General features: G+C 33.2%; 1 protein-coding gene across 7 annotated transcripts in view; it reads left to right on the top strand.

Annotated features, from left to right (window-relative positions):
* Positions 1–19,580, top strand: part of PPM1A (protein phosphatase, Mg2+/Mn2+ dependent 1A) — a 43,447-nt gene extending 23,867 nt beyond the window's left edge. For 6 of the 7 annotated variants that reach the window (XM_066343965.1, XM_066343964.1, XM_066343963.1 and 3 more), the window contains 6 exons: positions 5,922–6,775; positions 9,519–9,636; positions 13,761–13,869; positions 15,286–15,343; positions 15,421–15,515; positions 16,332–19,580. In XM_066343965.1, the coding sequence (XP_066200062.1) occupies positions 5,922–6,775; positions 9,519–9,636; positions 13,761–13,869; positions 15,286–15,343; positions 15,421–15,462 (1,181 nt within the window). In that variant the 3' untranslated portion in view covers positions 15,463–15,515; positions 16,332–19,580. Of the gene's footprint in view, positions 1–5,921; positions 6,776–9,518; positions 9,637–13,760; positions 13,870–15,285; positions 15,344–15,420; positions 15,516–16,331 lie in introns of those variants that run through there. The other variant, XM_066343966.1, reaches the window with a different exon arrangement.
* Positions 19,581–21,181: the final 1,601 nt, after the last annotated feature.

Below are 21,181 nucleotides of genomic sequence, written 5' to 3'. Positions count from 1 at the left end.
TTTTCAGTAGCCAAGATTTGACACTAGCCTAAGTGCCCATCAGTAGATGAGTGGATTAAAAAGCTGTGGTACAGGCCCTAGCCAGTTGACTCGGTGGATAGAGCATCTGCCTGGCATATGATGTGGAAGTCCTAGGTTCAATTCTTGGTCAGGGCACACAAGAGAAGTGACCATCTGCTTCTCTCCCACTCCCTCTCCCCCTTCTTTCCTTCTTACTCTTCTGCAGCCAGTGGCTCCATTGGTTCAAGCCTCTGCCTGGGAGCTGAGGATAGCTCAGTTGGTCCCAGTGCATCAGCTTCAGGCACTAAAAATAGCTCAGTCGAACATTGGCCCCAGATGGGTAGCCAGTTGGATCCCAGTTTGGATGCATGCAGGAGTCTGTCTCACTATGTCCCCTCCTCTCACTTAAAAGAAAGAAAGAAACCTGTGGTACATTTACACAATGGAATACTACACAACCATAAAAAAAAGGAAATCTTTTGCGACAGCATGGATGGACCTGGAAAATGTTATGCTAAGTGAAATAAGCCAGTCAGAGAAAGACATATATGATCTCATATATGGCATCTAGTGAACAAATTAAACTGATGAACAAAATAGAAACAAATGGATACTTGGAACAGGCTGACAACTGTTGGAGGGGAGAGGGGTTGGGGACTGTATGGTAGAAGGTAGAGGGATTAACTAAAATAATAAAAAATAAATACACACACAGTATGATGATGGCCAGAGGGAAAGAGGTTTGGGTGGAGATGGGCAAATGGGGAGGAGGGTGGAATGGGGACAAAAGAGACTGCCTGGGGTTATAGGCACATGATGTTTCATTGAGTGTCACACCTGAACAGCTGTATCCCAGTAAATTCAGTTAAAAGAAATGGGGCCTTGGCTGGATGGTTCAGTGAATAAAGCGTCCTCCCAGCTCACCAAGGTAGCATGTTCGTTCCCCAGTCAGGGCACATAGGAGAAGCAATAATGCATGCACAACTAAATGAACAGTTAAGTGGAACAACATGTTATGTATAAATTTCTTATTTTTTCTCTTCACCTTTCCATCCTTTCCCCTTTTTTTGTGGAGTGGTGGTGGTGGTGGTGTGATTCATTTATCTTTGGTCATTTAGAAGTTTAGAAAACGAAGAAAAATGTAGAGTAGATGGAGGGAGAAGTGGTTCTTAAGGAAGTTTTAGCTTTGCAACACCTTCCCTACCTATCTGCCTGTGTGTTGTCTTTAAAAAATGTGTATGTTTTTAGATTTCCATTACTTCGTTTGCAAGTATACAGGATAGTCTAAGTAGGAGAATTCGAGTGCAAGTCCAGAAACTAGGTCCTATTCCTAACCTTACTGGATTAGCTTGGTGACCTTGGACAAATTCTATTTCTCTGCACCTTCTCATTTGTAAAATATTTAGGTTTAGACAGATCATTTCTACATTTTGACTCTAATTAGACATGTTATCAAAATTTGTAAATGTAAATACAAATATGTGAAATAATTTTTTAAAGTAATGATGAATGAGAAATTTCAGGTTCCAAATGGGAGAAAAAGTACCCAAAGATTAGCCTTATTTCCACTCCCCACCCCCAAATTGCTGTAAAGTTTTGTTCATGTGCTCGTTTATCTTTACCATAGGTAACTGTTATCTATGAGGTGGCTACCTTGGGTTATAAAATGTAATTTGTGAATTACCAAGTTAAAAGTAGTTTTTGTACCCTAAATTATATTTTGCAGAGATATATAGAGATGTGCTTCTTCACAGAACCTCAGCCACGTAATACTATATATTGCTTAATATTCTATTCAATAAATGTGGATTCCAGAGGTCCACTTACCATTTGTCCTCACCTTTGACAAAGTCTGTTCATATATGGAAGCATTAGTGGGCAGTGAAGACTATATACTAAAGATTTGGAGGAGCAGTAGTAATAATATATAGTTTACATACCATACCCCATTACAACCTGAATGTTACCATGTTATACATTGCTTCCTATGCTGCTAGCTAGTGTTCTACTTTTTGCCTTTCCCTCCTAACTCCAGAAGCTTCTAGTCTCTCTTGCCATATTGTTTCTTTCCTCCAGAGTTCTCCAGTTTTTATGTTTCTTATTTTTTACACAGATCTCCAGGTTTTCCTCCCCAGTTTTTATAACCAAACCTATCTTGGTGCTCATCAAAGGTCCTTCAGTTACCAGCATCACTCCTTCAAATGCCTGTTAAGCAGTAATCTTTTGTTATATGAGTATAACTTTTGATCTACAGTCCCTTCTTTACATATCCAATCAAAGTAGTATTTCTTAGAAAAAGTAGGGCTTTCCCTAAGAATTCTGGTAACGATTGCTAAGAGAATATACGTTTTTTCCATGTTCTTTACACACATCTAATTTTTCTTCTGGTTATGGAAGAAACATGTTCTGTTAGACTATTGTGTCCATAAGTAAACAGAAAAAAAAAACCTTGTAGGGTTTTACTTTTTCAATTTTTAACTAAAGGACTCCACCTAAATAGTAGTTTGAATAACTTTTGTTTTGGATTGAATATATTGCCTACAGGAGCTTAACAGTGGAATACTGTTCATAGACCTTTTTAATTTTGGGATAATTTTGAGGGGATGAAAGCAAATGAGCAGGTTCAAAATTCTTTGCTATGATTATGAGATCATTTTTGCTTAATAAAACACAGTGGTTGAACCTTAAATAATGACTTTCTGGCCCAGCTTTACAATTTTTCAATTTAGGGATTAGTTTGGTTTTAAAAAACAAAAATGTTTACCAAATTTTCTGGTTATATCCTTGATGAATGCAGTCTTACACTTGTCATAGTACTTTGTTTTGAAAAGTTCAAATTAACTGATAATGCTAGTGTTGTGATGAGACCTAGTATGTGCTCAGAGTACATTTAAGACTAGATGAGAACTAAAATTTCTCAGAAGCTTAAACTTCCATGGGCAAATTGAACTCCCTTGGGTGTTTATTGTTTACAGATATGTGCCAGTGAACTAATTTGACTAAAAATATTCTTTAGTAGTCCACTTATGGAAGATGACTATGTAAACATAGTGTTTATAAGTAAATAAGTTCTGGTATTATATTTACATAATCATCTGCTGTATTTATGTAGCTATAGTTGGCTCTTTTTACCAGGATTCTGCAAATTACTCACAATCCCAGGAGGTAAGTTTTCTGAATCAGTATGTGAAAGTGCAACCACAAAATTAATTTGCTCATGACTATATTTTCCATTTGTTAATTTGCTGGACCTAAAATTTTATCAGATGGTTGACTTGGTCTATTACATGTTTACATTACTAATACCGTGTATATTTTTCAAAAGTTTGAGTTTTGTTTTTAGAAAGTATGCCCTATTTATCTTAAATGGATTATTCATTTGACAATTTTTTATGTATATCTGGAAGATGACTACTAGACTTTTTTATAAGAGACAGTCAGGCCCCTGTTAGCTAATATCAGAATCTAAATGTGGCTATGTATATAGGAATATAGTGAAAATTAAACTTCCATTTGCTGAGTGCCTTGTTTTCGTCAGACTCTTATGTGGCTACTTTGCAGCCATTAACCTCATTTAAATCTTGCAGCACATTCACAGTTAAGTATTAATATTATGCCCATTGTACAGATAAGGAATGCTAGATTAGTAGGTGTCAAGCATCTCAAAAATAATACTGCCCTCTTCCTCTTTAGCCTAGCTAAGATATCAAGGTACACAGATGAGACAACATGCTTTTTACGCTCACTATGGCCCAGTCATCTCCCAGCCTTTTTTTTCCCTTTTTTTACAGGGACAGAGAGAGAGGTATAGATAGGGACAGACAGGAACGGAGAGAGATGAGAAGCATCAATCATCAGTTTTTCATTGCAACACCTTAGTTGTTCATTGATTGCCTTCTCATATGTGCCTTGACCGTGGGGCTTCAGCAGACCAAGTAACCCCTTGCTTGAGCCAGCGACCTTGGGTCCAAGCTGGTGAGCTTTTTGCTCAAGCCAGATAAGCCCGCACTCAAGCTGGCGACCTCAGGGTCTTGAACCTGGTTCCTCGGCATCCCAGTCTGACGTTCTATCCACTGTGCCACTGCCTGGTCAGGCTCCCTACCTTCTTAGAAGGCCCACAGATAATTTTTTGTGGATTATTGCTTTAGTAGTAAATGGTGCTTTAGAGTCAGGCAGGCTTGAATTAGAGTCCTGATTCCTCTAAACTTATCAATTGAGTGACCTTGGCCAAGTTCTTTAGTCTAAGGTTCTTCTGTAAATTGGAAATAATAATATTACCCACTTTATAGAGTTGTTGAAGAGAATGAAAGGTAATACTTGTAAAACTGAGTTGTTTTTAGAATTCTTAAACATTATCTGCCATTAGGGTGTCTTCATTCAGAGGTCATGTTAATCTTTGTCCAGTCGAAACACTCACCCTTGCCATAATGTGTATCAACTTGTCAGATGGTAATCTGATGAATACCAACATAAAGAATGAATGATAGCTAGTTTTCATTATTTACCTTTGATTACTGGAATTATATTAGGGGTCAAAGGAATGGGCAGGAGATTATTTTATTGGACCAATTAGCTAGACTTCTCTGTGTTTGACCCTAGTAGGAAAAAGAACTGGGGTAGGTTGCTGCTAAACTATTCTTTTCCTTAGGGGTTTTTCTTCCCTTTTCTCTCCTGGCTCCTGCTCAGAGCTTACTTAGCATCACCAGCATCATCAATCCCCTAGTTTCATATCTGTATCCTAATTTACCTAGGTAGATTTTCCCAATCCTACCCCCTAGTACCTATTTCCCCTTCACTTCCATTGAATCTCATTCTGTCGTTTTTCACATTGCTTTGTGTTCAGTTGTGACTCATTTGATGGCTTGGACCCCAAGTCTCTACATTCCTCGGCTATTACCTAAGTAAAGTCCAACCTAAATCCTACACATTTTAGACCAGGGGTTTTAGCTTTTGATTATTAGAAAAGAATTAAGTTAGCTAAGCTTTCAGGCTTATCCACAGGGCTGTCCAATGATCTTTTTATCTCCTTTACAATTTATACCTAATGGTCATAGAGTACAATAATAATGATACATGTTATTACCAATAGATTAGAATACTAGTGGATTACAGTAGATTAATTTTGTTATATTTATATATGTTTTGTTATATGTATGATTGCTTTGCAACTTGAAAATTGAAACATGACCACTTATGGTAATTTAATAACTTACTGTATCAAAGACTGTAAACCCTATGCAAAAGGTAGAATTTGAGCTAGACTTTCAAGGATGGGTATGCTTTTTTTATAAGTAGGGAGGAGAGGCAAGGTATTCCAGTTAAGGGGACTGACATAAAGGCAAGAGTGTGCACATTTGAACCTTTAGGTCACTTTTTACTTTTTCAGAGGGTTGATCAAGTAGAAATAAAACTAAGTAATTTGGGATCAAACTTTGGGAAGGTTTGATGTTCCACTATGTTAAATGTTTGATTTAGTGGGCTTTTGGTATATCCTGTGAATTCACTTGGCTTTTCTTGATATACGGTATACATGTACAATTTAGTTCTGAGATTCCCTAAAAGAGTCACAAGTTCAGTGCATCCTGAAATTTGCGGCCTGGTTTATGTAAATTAATGGCTACTGCCAAGTATTCTTTCTGCCTCAAGTGGTTATACCTTGAAGACAGTGTCAGGGTCTGCCATTTTTATCTTGCTGCTTTAGTTCTATTATCCATTCTTAGTTGTTTCTAATCATTCTTCCCCCAAGTCATCTTTGTTAATAGCCAGGTTCCAAGTCAACAATACAGTGGGTGTTTGCTTATTACAAGAGTTGTGAGTTATTATTGAAAGCTTTCTTTGTATCTTCTTCACTCTCAAAAAGGTTATTGGATATGTATTTTGTTTATAAAATTGTTAACTTCCTTATTTCTCTTCCTTTGCAGACCTAAAGAGTCAAGACATAATGGGAGCATTTTTAGACAAGCCAAAGATGGAAAAACATAATGCCCAGGGGCAGGGTAATGGGTTGCGATATGGGCTAAGCAGCATGCAAGGCTGGCGAGTTGAAATGGAGGATGCACATACAGCTGTGATTGGTTTGCCAAGTGGACTTGAAACATGGTCATTCTTTGCTGTGTATGATGGGCATGCTGGTTCTCAGGTTGCCAAATACTGCTGTGAGCATTTGTTAGATCACATCACCAATAACCAGGATTTCAAAGGGTCTGCAGGAGCACCTTCTGTGGAAAATGTAAAGAATGGAATCAGAACAGGTTTTCTGGAGATTGATGAACACATGAGAGTTATGTCAGAGAAGAAACATGGTGCAGATAGAAGTGGGTCAACAGCTGTGGGTGTCTTAATCTCTCCTCAACATACTTATTTCATTAACTGTGGAGACTCAAGAGGTTTACTTTGTAGGAACAGGAAAGTTCACTTCTTCACACAAGATCACAAACCAAGTAATCCGCTGGAAAAAGAACGAATTCAGAATGCAGGTGGTTCAGTAATGATTCAGCGTGTGAATGGCTCTCTGGCTGTATCGAGGGCCCTTGGGGACTTTGATTACAAATGTGTTCATGGAAAAGGTCCTACAGAGCAGCTTGTCTCACCAGAGCCTGAAGTCCATGATATTGAAAGATCTGAAGAAGATGATCAGTTCATTATCCTTGCATGTGATGGTATTTGGGATGTTATGGGAAATGAAGAGCTCTGTGATTTTGTAAGATCCAGACTTGAAGTCACTGATGACCTTGAGAAAGTTTGCAATGAAGTAGTCGACACCTGTTTGTATAAGGTAGCTAGAATTTTGGTTTTTTTTTTAAGATGAAATGATCTTATGCCATCTTAATTACTACCCTAGTATTTAATCATGTTAGAACCTGGTAATTCTCTGAAATAAGATTTTGGCAAAATTGCAGGATACTCTTCACCAGTTATGAAACTATAGGACCACTTTTTATAAATAAATTACCCAGGCACCATATATGTAAGAGTTATAATCAATGTTTAATTTTTTAGTAACCATGACTACTTGAGCTTTTTAATATTGTTGAAGATTGTCAAAGGTAAAGTGCATGTTTTGAAAAACAGGATGGCAAGAGGTTAGGCTTCAGCATCTATAAATGAAATATATTTTAGAATTTTCATACTTTATTTTTACTGTGTGATGTCTTAATACATTTAGTACTTTGAGACTATGGTCTGATGAATCTGTAGCACCAACAAAGAGAATTTAGTGATCAATTGGTGTGATGTAATAGAAATAGTATTGGACATGGAGTCAGAAGAACTTGATAGGAGACTGTATGACTTCAGGAAAGCTACTTATCTGGAAACTGTTTCCTTAATTGTAAAAAAGGTAAAAAATATTGATACCCTGTCTAATAGTGTTATGTGATGATCAAGTGGGATCATGTATATAGATGAGTCAGCTCAGCACCTTTATTTTACAAAGGAAGCTGAAGCCAGAGAAGGCTCTGTGACTTGAGTCATACAGACCTGGAATCAAAGCTAACCACTATTTTAGAGTATTGAGCAAACTGTTCAGCCTCTCAGCTGTTGAATGAAGATAATAGTATCTGACCCAAGATTGTCAAGGAACTAAATTAATGAGCTAATGTATACATATGAAGTGCCTCACTTAGCAGATGGTATGTACTGGATACATGCTACTCCCTATCTTAAAGAAAAGACCACCAATTCCTTGAAAGGTGTTTAAAATGACTTCTGCGGAGTTATACAATTTACTTTTCTGGTAGCACTAAGGCTAGAATCTAAGCCCTGACTTAGGTTTAGTGTCTTTCTACCACACTGTTCTCTTTTATCATTAATGCTCATTTACTAATTCAATTGTTTTAAGTAGATGTTGATTATGTACAGCTCTTCTGAGGGCTATATTTTGGTTTCCTTTTAACATTCAGAAATAGAAGTCAACAAATAGAAAGTTTGTAGTATTATATGCACACTGCCAACTTAAAATCTTAATTAATTAAAAATATGATCTTACTTAGAAACCAGTTTTGTATAGCATGCAACAAAATCAAGTTTATGTAACATTCAACCCTAACTTTAAAAAAATCAAGAGTCACAACTTAATGGTGTAACTGTCAATTTCTGAATTTGGGGAGAACTGAACATTGATGCATATGTTCTTTGTCCCTGTTAGTATGCATAACAGTAGCATCTACTTGTGGGGTTTATTCTGTATTACTTGAGAATTAAATACTTGTCAGTTAAATTAAAAGTTGTTTTCTTTATAGAGAATTGTCAGATTCAAATATTAGTAAATTATGGCTCAGATAACACTTTTTTCTTTTCTGCATTCTATTCTATTTTTAAAAGTATTCAATACTTTATCATTTGCCACATTTGTACAGTTTTACCCCAAGATAGTTTTGTATTGTTTGCTTAAACTAACGATAAAAGGACGATTTTCTCATATAGTGAGATTAAGTATTTAAAATGTGAAAGTTAACTCCAATTACTAACAGGAAGGGGAGAATGGGGACTCTATCATTGATTCAAGTATTTTAATTATAGTATTTTTAATACCTAGGTGTCTTTAAAAATGAATGTGCTTTATAAAAGTTGTCAATATTTTTTGCCTGGCTGATGGTAGCACACAGTGGATAGCATGTCGACCTGAGATGCTGAGGTCCCATGTTTGAAACCCCAAGGTTGCTGGCTTGAGTGTGGGTTCATCAAGCTTGAGCGCTAGGTAACCAGCTTGAGCATGGGGTCATCAACATGATCCCATGGTCGCTGGTTTGAGCCCAAAGACACTTGGCTTCAGCATCCCTCCTTTCTCACCACCCCCCATCCTGGCATGTATGACAGACAATCAGTGAACAACTGAAGTGATACAACTAAGAGTTGATGCTTCTCATCTCTCTCCCTTTTTCTCTCCCTCTCTTAAAATAAATAAATAAAATAAAATTTGAAAAAATAAAAATTGTCAATGTTTTTGAATTATGGAAGTCAAAAGCTGATTTATAAATTTTATATATGTAGTTTTACTTCTAATTCCATATGTCTACTTATGCAAATTAATTAACCCCACAATTTATTATAATTTATTTTAAATATAAATATGTCAAGTATACATGTAATTACAGGTCAAATTCTCTTTAAGAACTAGCACTAGAATTTTCTGTTTTATTAATTGAATGTATATGTGTATTTGTTTTTAGGTATTCAAGTTAAGTAGGCCACCAATCAATGTTTAGAAATATTTTTGTTTTATAGACTTTTAAAAAATGATTATTGCAGTGTAAGCTGCAGTGTTTCTCTGTCTTTTAGAGTGTTGGTTACTGTGTACATTATACTATATATATAAGGAGGGGTGTGCCCCTTCCACATACGCATATATATATTTTTTTCCTTCTTAAAAACAATATATGTTTTCACTGAAACAAGTATATTTACAATTATTTTCACTGAAACAAGTATATTTATAATAGGCATGGCTGTAAAGGTTCTCAAGGCTTCCAAGAGCAAAAAGAAAACCAAAATATTTTCTCAAACTTTTTTCTTCCCAGGGAAGTCGAGACAACATGAGTGTGATATTGATCTGTTTTCCAAATGCACCCAAAGTATCACCAGAAGCAGTGAAGAAGGAGGCAGAGTTGGACAAGTACCTGGAAAGCAGAGTAGAAGGTGGATCATTTAACAAAAAATAAGTAGCTTTATTAAAGAAAAACTTCAACACAGTCAAACTTTAACATTTTAGCTTTTAGATCTTTACATGCTTTTGACATCTAGTGTTTAGTGTACAAAAGTGGGGGAAAGGGCATTTCTGTAGTAGCTGTTTAGATGTTTGTGATTGTTTTTATCACAGTTAACAACCAGTGTGGTCCTGTACATTCTGTTCAGGATACTTTTGTTTAAAAAGGCTCAAGTGTTTGTATGCTTTAAAATCTTTAGAATTCACTGGCATGAGTAATTTTATGCCAGGAAAGTCTGATTTGTGGTTTATTTAATTATAAACAGATTATTTATGATGGTTATAATTTGATTACCATCTTTCTCTGTAAAGTTATGTATATGAATTTAAGATCTTTAGGAGTTTTGTTTTTCATTTTTTAATGAAAAACTTGAAGATCACCGCCTGTTTATTAACAACTTTCATGTGCCACAGCTTTAAAATTTTTATTTTAAACTGTTTTAGGCTTTCTTGCCTAAGTCATAAACTGCCTCACCTAGACAACATAGACGTGAATAGAAGACATACTAGGTCTCTCTACCTGACAGAAATGTAAATGCTGAATAAAATCAAGTATAATTGTCAGAATTCTGCAGATTACTTTGAAACAAAGATTTTTGTAAGTTTCAAGTGTAATGCCTTTAAATATTTGAAAATATTTAAATGATCTTCAGTACAGCTACTATTTGGTATAAATATTAAATCTCCCCAAAGCATTCGAATTACTTCATATATGCTATAAGCATGTAAATCATGCAGTTTCTTTAACCTGAGAAACGTGGCATGCCTATAATAGTGTTAAAATGCATTTTGGGCTCCTAATACCATGAGTTTACACATTAAAGACCTAATAGCATGTAAGCATTGATCTACACACTATTATATCCTGCTGTGCCTGCATTATTAAAATCAATATGCACTTTAATTTTGTTTTCTCCCTTTTTACTGTTTGATACCAATTATAATTGATCTGATATTAGAATTATGATTGGTTTGATTTGCAGTACTACAATATTTAGTAGAGCTGCAATTATGTTTTTATAGTCCTCCCCCACTTGATACTGATATATTTAGGACTGTGTGTATGTACTGTTTAGTATTTCATTCATTGGATATACTATTCAATGAGTTTGTTTCCTCATTATTACCAAGGGTCTTAGAATATTTATATTTTAAATGAATCATTTCAATGTAAGTTATTTATATATAATACAATAAAATATGTAGGATGCTACCAAGTCATAACACTTTGGTTCAAACTGCTGGTTAGTGGAAAAGTATGAAGTCATAGAAAGAATTTGTATTGGGATATGTTGATATTTAATTTATTGGCACTTTAAAGAAACTGGGGCATACGTGTTTTCTTACTGTGTTAAAGAAACAATTTTAAGTACTTTAGTTTTATTTACTATGAAATGGGATCAAGTGTTAGAAATAAATTGCTACTTTTTAGTATGTGCTCTTAAATTTTTGATGCAATTCTAAATAATTACTTTAGATACATAATTTTATGGTACACTACTTAGTTTTATATGCTTATTATTGAGCAAGAATTTCCACCTGAACATTTTACTCAAATTTTTGATATGTTGTAATGTATTTCACTTGTATCATTCAGTTGGAGATTATTATCTCATAAATTAAATATAATATTCTTGACTGAGGTAGATTTGATGGAACTGCAGCTAGAGAATAAATATTACATTAATTAAAACCACTACTCTATTTAAAAACATAGAAAGAATGTAACTGTTTGCATTATAAAAGTCATTACGTCTTAAGTGAAAAACACTACATTTAGCTTCCATAACAGACATAGAATACCTTTTCTTTCTTTAAATATGTGCCTTTAAATTCTGTGACCTACTAAACCTCATTTGTTTTGAATACTTTTGGCTTCTCTGTCTACATTGCAGTAAGGGACAGAGGTTCTCCTATTATCTGTACCCTTCTAGAACTTTACTTTCTTTGGTTTTGAAAAGATCCAGCTCATAATTTAAACCATACCACCTAAGATCGAGGTCCTTCTAAGCCAATTTAAGATTATACTTGTATATACATATTTTTTAAATCTTTGCTAAAGACTGCCCAACCTTTAAACTTGCTAATTTGGAGATAACTGCTAGAACCCCCTCAGACTTGGTGGAGGGAAGTGGGGAGGAGCAGAATGTTTATTATATATGAGTATGTGAAACAGATCTTCTATACTTATATGTTCTAAAATAAAAAGCATTCAGACTTTTTCCAATTCTAATTAAAATGTATAGTTCAAACACAATTAAAGGAATATTTATTGAAATTCATTTATTTTTATTTTTTAAAAGTAGAAAGAAGCAAGGCTAGTGTAAAATTAATGGTCAGACAGTTTAAATGTATTATCCCATGTGTAATAGGCAATATTAACAGTTTTTAAAGTTTTATATCATTTTTTAAGAATTTGTCTTCTAATTTTCTTCAAAATTAAAATATTCTAATTTATATTTTAACAAAGGAGATGTAAGATACATCAAATATAGACAATTAAAGGTAATGTTTTTTAGACCTAAAGCCATCATTGATTGAACTTATCACCAGTGTTTATTTCTATTATGTCTAGTTATCTATCCAGTAATTGTATTGGCTTAACAGAGACTGTATGTTAAGTGTAATACAGCTATAGATTGTGAAATTGTGCAGTTTAGGTAAACATCAAATCCCTTTACTTTTGTACAGCAGATTTCCAGCTTTAGAACCATGTAGAATAAAAATACTAGATGTTAAAGATTACACAATAAAGGAACTTGGCAAACCAAATCTGAGATCCTTGCTTTTTGTTCAGATTTAAGACTGGCTTTTTCTTTTTTCCAAGGCAAAGTAAAATAGATGGTGGAATTTGGCCTTAATTCTAAAAGGATAATTTGAGCCATTTAAAGAAATATGGGTAGTATTTTCTGTCTTTTAATATGTCGCTTTAAGAATGAATTTATATTTTGAGATTTGATCAAAGGATGAAGGATCTTCATATGCATTGTTATTTTCAAAAGTACTTAAAAACTGAGAATTAGAATAATTTTCTTGCCCCAGTGGTGACAAAGAAAATAATCTTAGTATAAACATTAAAAAACAAAAAATTAAAACTTGAACATAAAACTTACACAAATACCTTTGGCATCACCTTGCGTTTAAAATAAATATGCAAAACTTCAAGTGAAGACTTCTTGTATTAAAGTGAATATTTTGAAAGTTAAGTTGCTTGTACATAATTGTTTGTATTCTTTGGTATGAATAATAAAATGCATCTGCATGACAATACTGCAGATCATATCACTATATTCATTTAATAACTGAATGTTTTGAAATTTTGAAATTAATAATTTTAAATGTAGTTTAATTTATCAGTTTTTTTTCTTTTTAAAATTTTTGTCATGATATTTAGACCTTTTTCCATTCTATACATTTATTCAAATAATCAACTAAGGAAAAGTTATTATATATCTATTTATTGCTTAAAGATACTTTAGACAAAAATTGAACTGCGAAATGGTGTTTGAATATATAACCTAACCTGTGCATGTTACTTATCATTTTGCAAATATAAATTATATGTAAAAATAATTTGCATTAGTATGTAATCAGTAAATTCCCCTATACTTAAAGGTTACTTTTTATTCAGATCTTGAAATTGTTTATCTTTTTAAAAATCTGTGCAGTGTATTTTCAGGGCAAAGTTCAGGAAACATGTTTTCAGTCTAAGGAGAGGTGTTGATCTCAAAAGTAACTATACAGTTGGCATCTTAAAAAGAATATTCTCATTTATACACACGTACTTATGATTATGTAATATATTGATTTTAACATGAAATTTTGTTTTTGCATTTTTATTTTTATTCTTTGCAGTTAATTATGGAAAATATTCTGTGTCATTTTGTGCATCCTTTATCATAAATTTTCAAAGGTCAACTTGATTTTTTTCTTATACTAGTTTAGAACATCTCAGATGCAGTAAATGCCATCTTTAAAAACCCTAAGTTATCTTTGTTTCAGTTTTTTTTAATTAAATTCGGATAACACTTACAAAAAAAGTACTTCTGATTCCCAGAAATCATAAAGAAGCAGGGGGAAGGCGTCCCTGACTTAGTCCATGTGATGCGCACATTAGCCAGTGAGAACATCCCCAGCCTCCCACCAGGGGGTGAATTGGCAAGCAAGTAAGTTACATTCTGTCTGCATATGCTTATGATTTCAGTACATGAAAATGTTTGGTGTTTGTTGGTTAAATGTATAGTTACCTAATTTCTAAAGTGATATGATTATCTGTATCTTCAGAATATTTAATTTGTGAATCTTTTTTTTTTTAATATCAGTGATATGTAGTGCTTTTTTAGAATAGGTATCGGAATGGTACTGTTTTTAACTAATTAACTGAAGACTGATATTAGTGGAAGTTTTGGTTATATTGATTTCCTCATTATAGCATAAATGAGATAATATATTGAAAGAATTTGTTTAACTAAAATAAATATAGCACTACAAAATTCTAAGTGTCATTATTATTATATTTTGATCTTGTCAAGCTCTAGATAATTTACTCCAGAGATGAGCATCTTTCTCCTGCATTGGGGCTATTTCTTTACATCTGACTTTTCCCAGGTTTTTAGTTGTTGATTGCTGATAGCTTGGGGTTTGGTGTAAGGTTCAATTTCTTATCTTTTTCTCTTTGCACTTTATTTCATAGGGCTGGGCTTGTCTATTACATATTGAATTTACAGTATTTATAAACTCAAGTGGAGACTTTAAGCCGTTTTATAATTTAAGACTTAAAATACTTTTACCTTAGATAGTCGTAAAATTGACCTACAAAGATGTATTGAGTAATATCTTTGATTCTGCACTGTGGTCTGTAAATGTAGCCATGTTCTTTATAATCTTTCACTGAATAGTAATTATAAAACTTTCTGTTTGAAGCTTTTGTGTATTGGAAACCTTTTCTTCCAATATGACCTTCTATAAAGTTATTGTTTATAAAATTATTTCAGATCAGTTTTGGAAGTAGGGCAGCTATAACTTAAATGCCATTACAGATTTTTTTTTTAACAAAATATGATTCAAAAACTAATTCCTAGACTTGTCAGAAAAATGTTTCACATTTCAGTTTTAATCTGTTTTAAAAGAGCATTATAAAACCTACAAACTTAAATCTAAAAAATATATAAATTACTACAACAGAAGTTGAGGTTATTTCTACTTCAAAATTAACATTGAACTCTTAACCAGAATAAATTAGTATTACATTTTAAGAACTGCATTGTCATTGCTGAGTCTTAACCACTTAAGCCAGTTCAAATAGAAATAGTCCATATAGGCTGTTTTTTTTTTAATCATGAATTTTAGTCTTCTGTTAATTGTGTTGATGGAATGTTACATTTTACAGTAAAATTACCTCTACTTTAACTGTGGGCCCTAAGTATCTTAAACTGAGGCTCACTTATTGACAGTAAGAAATAGAACTAAAATAATTTCCAAATGTAAGGTCATCTGCCATTTTAATGAACATCTGGCTGTGAGTTATTAAACAATTTTGTACTCTGAAGAAGAATTAATTTTCTTCATTTTTTAAAATTTAGGCGGAATGTAATTGAAGCCGTTTACAATAGACTGAATCCTTACAAAAACGATGACACTGTAAGTAGCATTTCAGTTCCCTCTGCTTTCCCTTCCCCGCCACTCTAAATGCATATCCTTCCTACCTGTTTTTGCAGAACTGTTCACTGCACCCATTCTCTTACACACACCCTGACTGATTGCTCTGAACTCTGCCTGCACCACAGTTCTAGTGATTGAGGACATAATCATGGTGAGTGGCCACCTCTCTCAAAAAAGAAGAAAGTCCCTTTGAATTTTCGTGGGATTTTTAAGCCTCTACCAGCAATCACCTTCAGAAGGTTTGCCTCCACTAAGCTTTTTTTTTTTTAAGTTAGGAAGAATATCTCTACTTAGAATCTTGAATTATTCTGAGTTTGTAAGCACCTGCAACAGAACTTCAGAATGCCCATCTCCACTAAATAGTTTTTATGCTTGGAAATACCTTTGCCAGAAACCCTGAAGTATATACTTTATTTAAGTATCAGAATAGAAATTCTGTTTATAAATAAATAGTAGAATGCCATTCTTCAATTAAGTTTCCTGTTACTATTGTGTTGTATTGTTGTACAGAGTAGTAAGTTCAGATTATTTGGGAAAGCTCTGAAATATTTTATATATTACATTACAAAGCCGCCTCCAAACTCATAGTACTTGAGGTCTTAATCTCTTATGCAATAAATGTTTATAAATATAGTGTTCTAATAAAATAAATTGGGTTTATTGAAGAAAAATAAAAATTTTTAGTAGTTTTATTGGCTTAGAAATACATTAGGTCAACCTCATGACATATTTCAAGTAGTATTTTGTTCCAGAACAAAACAAAGGGTTAACAAGGTTTTGTTTTTTTTTTGAAAGATTAAATACTGATATTTCATATACGTACATGCACATACATACTTTAAAAAATATTTATATTCTGAAAGTCAGCTTGACAAAACCTATCTTCCTGCATTATCCAGCCAGTGATGTATTGTGGCCCCTCTAAGCTGTAACTTAGTTTTGTTTTGCTTTGTTTCCTTTTATAAAGGACTCTACATCAACTGATGATATGTGGTAAGACTGCTCATCTGTCCATGGAATTGACCTTCACACCCAAAGGAGATCACAGCTCAACTTCATTGAACCTTTTAAATATCCATCCTCGACTTTAAAGAAGGGCATATGACATGGGTGAGAGTGATTACATCAGAGAACTTCAGCAGTACAACAGCTAGCCCAGAACTGATTTTTCTTTTTTGTAAATTTGACTTATGTAAACATGATTTCAAACCATAATTCATGTTGTAAATCAGACTCCAGCAATTTTTGTTGTATGATTTTGTTTTTTGTAAAGTGTAATTGTCCTTGTACAAAATGCTCATATTTAATTATGAACTGCTTTTAAATCACTATCAAAGTTACAAGAAATGTTTGGCTTGTGTGATACAACAGATGTATAGACCTTTCAAGTCATGTTGTGAGTGGACTTGGGGTTGGGACAGGGAGAGCAGCAGCCATGTCAGCTAGATGCTCAAATGTGCACATGATTATGGAGAAAAATTCGAAAAATCTCGTAAAGCCGAACATCCAGGGAGTTAATTGGAAACTATCTTAATGTTCTTGGCAGCGGGATTTGCATTGTTGATAAAGCTGGTCCCTTCATTTAACTGTCTTTTAGGTTCTCTACTTGTTGCCATGAGTATTGCAGGTTATACAGTATATTCATAAGAATATCAGTCTTGGGGCTGCAATGCCTTGATTCTTCGCACCTCTTTACAAGTCCTCACATTTAATTATTGATAAGCAGCAGCTTCCTACATACAGTAGGAGACTGCCACATCTTTGCTATCATGATTGGCTGGGCCTGCTGCTGTTCCTAGTAAGATATTCTGAATTCCATTTTATCAATAAAGCTTGATTTAACAAACAAGAAATTTAATCATGTATGTGTAATTCCTCCTTTACCTTCCCTTTTAAAACACCATGCCCTGTAAATGAGAAGTTTCTCATGAGGAAAGATGTTAGTCTCTTTTAATTGGAAAATCCTGTTACTCAAGGCATAGATGGAACTATTTCCCTTCCATTAGCAAAACTAAAAGATTTAAGTCTCTGTTGTTCCTTAATCTATTTTTTAAATGGGTTTCTTTCTGGCTGCTTATTTTTCATTAAGATATGTATCAGCTCAAATTTGCCTACTGTTTAATTAAAATGTCAGAGCTTTACAATCTAACAACACTCTATGGTAGGTGTGTGTGTGTGTATGTTTGTGAGTGTGTGTTTGCCTGTGATTTTTAATTGACCAATGTCTTTAGAATCCAAGTAGTTAAGATGTATTTGTGATTCGAAATACAGCATGTTGATAATACTTAGTTGTTGGCCTTTAAAAATAACTTTCAAAGTTTAAAGAACTGTAGATATAAAAATAACCTAATTTAATTTAGGCTTAAATTCCTCTGGTTAAGCATGTGAAAGTAAGTTTTAAAATATGTCACATGGAAAGACTACTGTTCTGTGCCCTTCTGTATTTCTGTCTTTAGGGTGAGTATTGTATTTATCACTATGTAATTTAGTCATTCAGTAGGCAGGTTCCCCACTAGAAAATAATTAAAATTCAGCATTTGAATACAAAATCAAAACTTGGTATATAAAAGGTAATATAATCAGTTTTGTTATATTTGTTTTTTCCATAACTTGGAAATATACATATTTGTATATATAGCCTTAAAACTAATGTAAAGTTAGGGGAATAGTGGAAAAAGTAATGTGAAATGTCTCAGATTTAAGTAGTTACATACCAGCAAAATCTTTTCATTATCCCTCTTATTTGTGAGGTGATTAAATGTAACTTAATTGTATTTAATTTATATCTTAATCTAGCATGAATGAAGAAAAACAATATTTATATTTAGAAATTCATAACAGTTGAAATTACAGAACCAATTCCCTACTTACAAATAAATGTTTAATGTCTAAATCTGTGGTAGAGTGCGAACTATGATACTGTTTTAAGTTATGGCTTTGCGAGCATCTAAATGTGCATTTAATGAATAGCAGTACTTTTAGTATGTATAGACTGATTACCAGACACATACTGACTGGTACTGAAAACTAAATCTCTATTACAAGAAGCCAGATCCTTAATTTTTTAAGTAGACTCAAGTTTTTAGTTCTGGAAATTTCAAAACCTTGAATTAGATTTTGAAATGCAAAATCTTAAATCACAAGTAAAATATATGATAAAAAGCTATATTTTAAACCATAATAGCATATATAGAGCCTTTTTAAATTTGATAGCCTTTAAAAAAGAAGTTAATTATTCCTCTGTTAAAATTATTGGTACTGAAATTAGGCTTGGAAGTGAGAGAAAACTGTATTGTGATTTAAAAAGACTAAATCTTTTCCACATGAGTCAGCATTACCATATTAGATATAATTTTTCATTATAAAAATACAGGAAGGAAGTATACATTGTAACAGCAGACTGTGTGTTCTTCATTCCTGGGGGTAATGGTGGTGGTAGAGAACCAACCACACTTTTAAAAGGCACTTTTGCCCTCTATTGTGCACTTCATTTTGTACCACTTAAATTCTTGACCTCCCACCCCCTTTTGTGTGCTAATTAGCATCTCAGGGCAATGCCTCAAAACTTTTTGATGTGTTGTATGTTATTTTCTTTGGCAGGAAAAAGTCCATATGTAATGATAATATACTATTCAAAATGTACTTTAATTTAAATGTTTTAATAGGATGAACCCACTTTGCTGAATTTAGTAGGAAATACATTTTGTATAGCAAACTCTTGTTACCCTAACATTAAAGAATTTCACTGATCTCTTATTTTAGCAAGGTAAATTCTTGATTTCTACTTTCTTAGGGAATATACTTTTACAGATAACAGAACAGTTCTCAATATTAGCGTTAACTTTTAAAAATCCAAGAAGTATTTTTCTTACTTAGCTTTAGAACTATTTCAAACATTTTTTAATTATGAAGCACTAACTTGTTTCTAGAGTACTATGCAATTAGTGTACTGCTTCAGCCACTTAATAACATTGAGAAATTTGGATCAAAGGATAAATCGAGTCTGATTCAAATAATCTGAATTAGTGATCATCCATTTGACCATATTAATCCAGTTTATAACTGAGCTTTTCCACAAATGTATTGAGTAGTTATCTGCAAAAACACTGTTCTAGGCAAAGCCCCTTGGACTATAAAGAAATGAGGAAATAGATCCTTGCCTTCAAGGAGTTTACATTTGAGTAGACTTTATAATCTAATGTATGTAATAATATAACTCATCCAAAAAAATTTTTGTTCACCTATCAGATAATTTCCTGAACAAGGCAGGTCTCAGCCCTAAAGAGCTGATTTGTATTTCCTTTATTCACTTGAAAATCTGTTTAGTTCCTCCACAAAGTTAAAAAAAATTTTTTTCTCATTCAAAAGAAAGTTTTGCTCAGCATAGGAATAAAGTTGGACTGATGAAGCACATGTCTTTTCAGTATGCTTGATTGCCTTTACCAAATGGGCTTTGCTCCTGCTGAAAGCAAGTCAGAAAAATAGGTAATGCATTTCTTAAAATTCTGTAACTAGAAATTTTGGTGGATTTTGAGTTTAAGGCATTTTTAAATATATATAAATAATTTCACTGCCTATTTTTACTGGAAAAATTCATATGAGAATACAGTTTGTGATTTCTGAAAGAAATGATTACATTGGTTAAGGGTTTTCTCTTTGTTTTAATTTTGAATTTCATGATGTGTATACTTTTTATTCATAAAATTTGAGAGGTTTAAGCCTTTTAAAGTTTTGATTCCTGTTTGTACAGTATTATGTTAGGATTTGGTGTTAGAAAATATTTTATAAATATTTCAGTATATAAATGTCACTCGTTGGAGGTTTCTCTTGGAAGGAAACTTAAAGACTTTGTTTCATACACTTTCGCTTGCACGTCCAGCTGGTGAAGTGGCCATTTTTTAATTGAGTCATCTGGTCTTTAATTAGTTGGAGCTTTGGGGAGGGGTTTGTTTGTTTGTTTAGGATTTAGGGAGACTATAATTTAAAATTTTAGAAGTCTAATTTTACTTTATTTCTTTCAATAATGTGCCGTGAGTTTTGTTTTGTATTGTATGTTTTAAATTAAACATTACTTCAGAATATGCTTGAAATAAGAATACATTTTCTAAATGTTATGAATATAAATCTGTATTTTTGTTGGTCAGAATAATGTGTCATTAAGTATTAGTTATTACTGACAGTCAGAATGCCATATGCAGAAGTGACAAGAGGCATTAGGCTCCACTTCATGGTCAAAGGCACATTTTCACTTTTGTTCACGTCAACTCAGCTTATTTCCCTCTTACCTGCTTAAGAACTCATGGCTTCCTATCTCATCTTTTCCTGATCATATATATTATCTGCAGGTAGGAGTGTGCCAGTTAGAAAAACCCAAATATATTGAAACTGTAGTTGAAAACTTACACTTTTATTAAGTGGGGGGGGGGGGGGGCGGGGGGTGTTTAAATTGCTATAACAACAAAATGACTTTTTTTTTTTTTTGCCTTGATCTTGAATGAAATGTTGCTTCATTTCCTGTACTGGTGTTTTCTCTTTTTCAGATTGACACAGGCCCATTCCTTTTTCTTTTTCTTTTTTTAAGCAAGAAAACTTAATTTATTACCTCACCAAGGCCAATTAATACTTGTAAAACTGGGCCAAAATTAAGAAAACTTGGGAGATGAAGGAATTGGGGATATGCCAGTGAGGATGACAGAGGAGGATTACTCTTAATTGTTTTTAAAGTTACAGGAAGGTCTTCCTTAGACCCAGCTGCATATTATTAAGAACTGTTGCATCACATAAACCAGTAAGAACCAGCCTTTCCTACTTCAGATA

Source organism: Saccopteryx leptura, chromosome 6 (assembly GCF_036850995.1).
Source record: "Saccopteryx leptura isolate mSacLep1 chromosome 6, mSacLep1_pri_phased_curated, whole genome shotgun sequence".
Lineage (NCBI taxonomy): Eukaryota > Metazoa > Chordata > Mammalia > Chiroptera > Emballonuridae > Saccopteryx > Saccopteryx leptura.
This window is presented reverse-complemented; position numbering and strand designations above follow the sequence as displayed.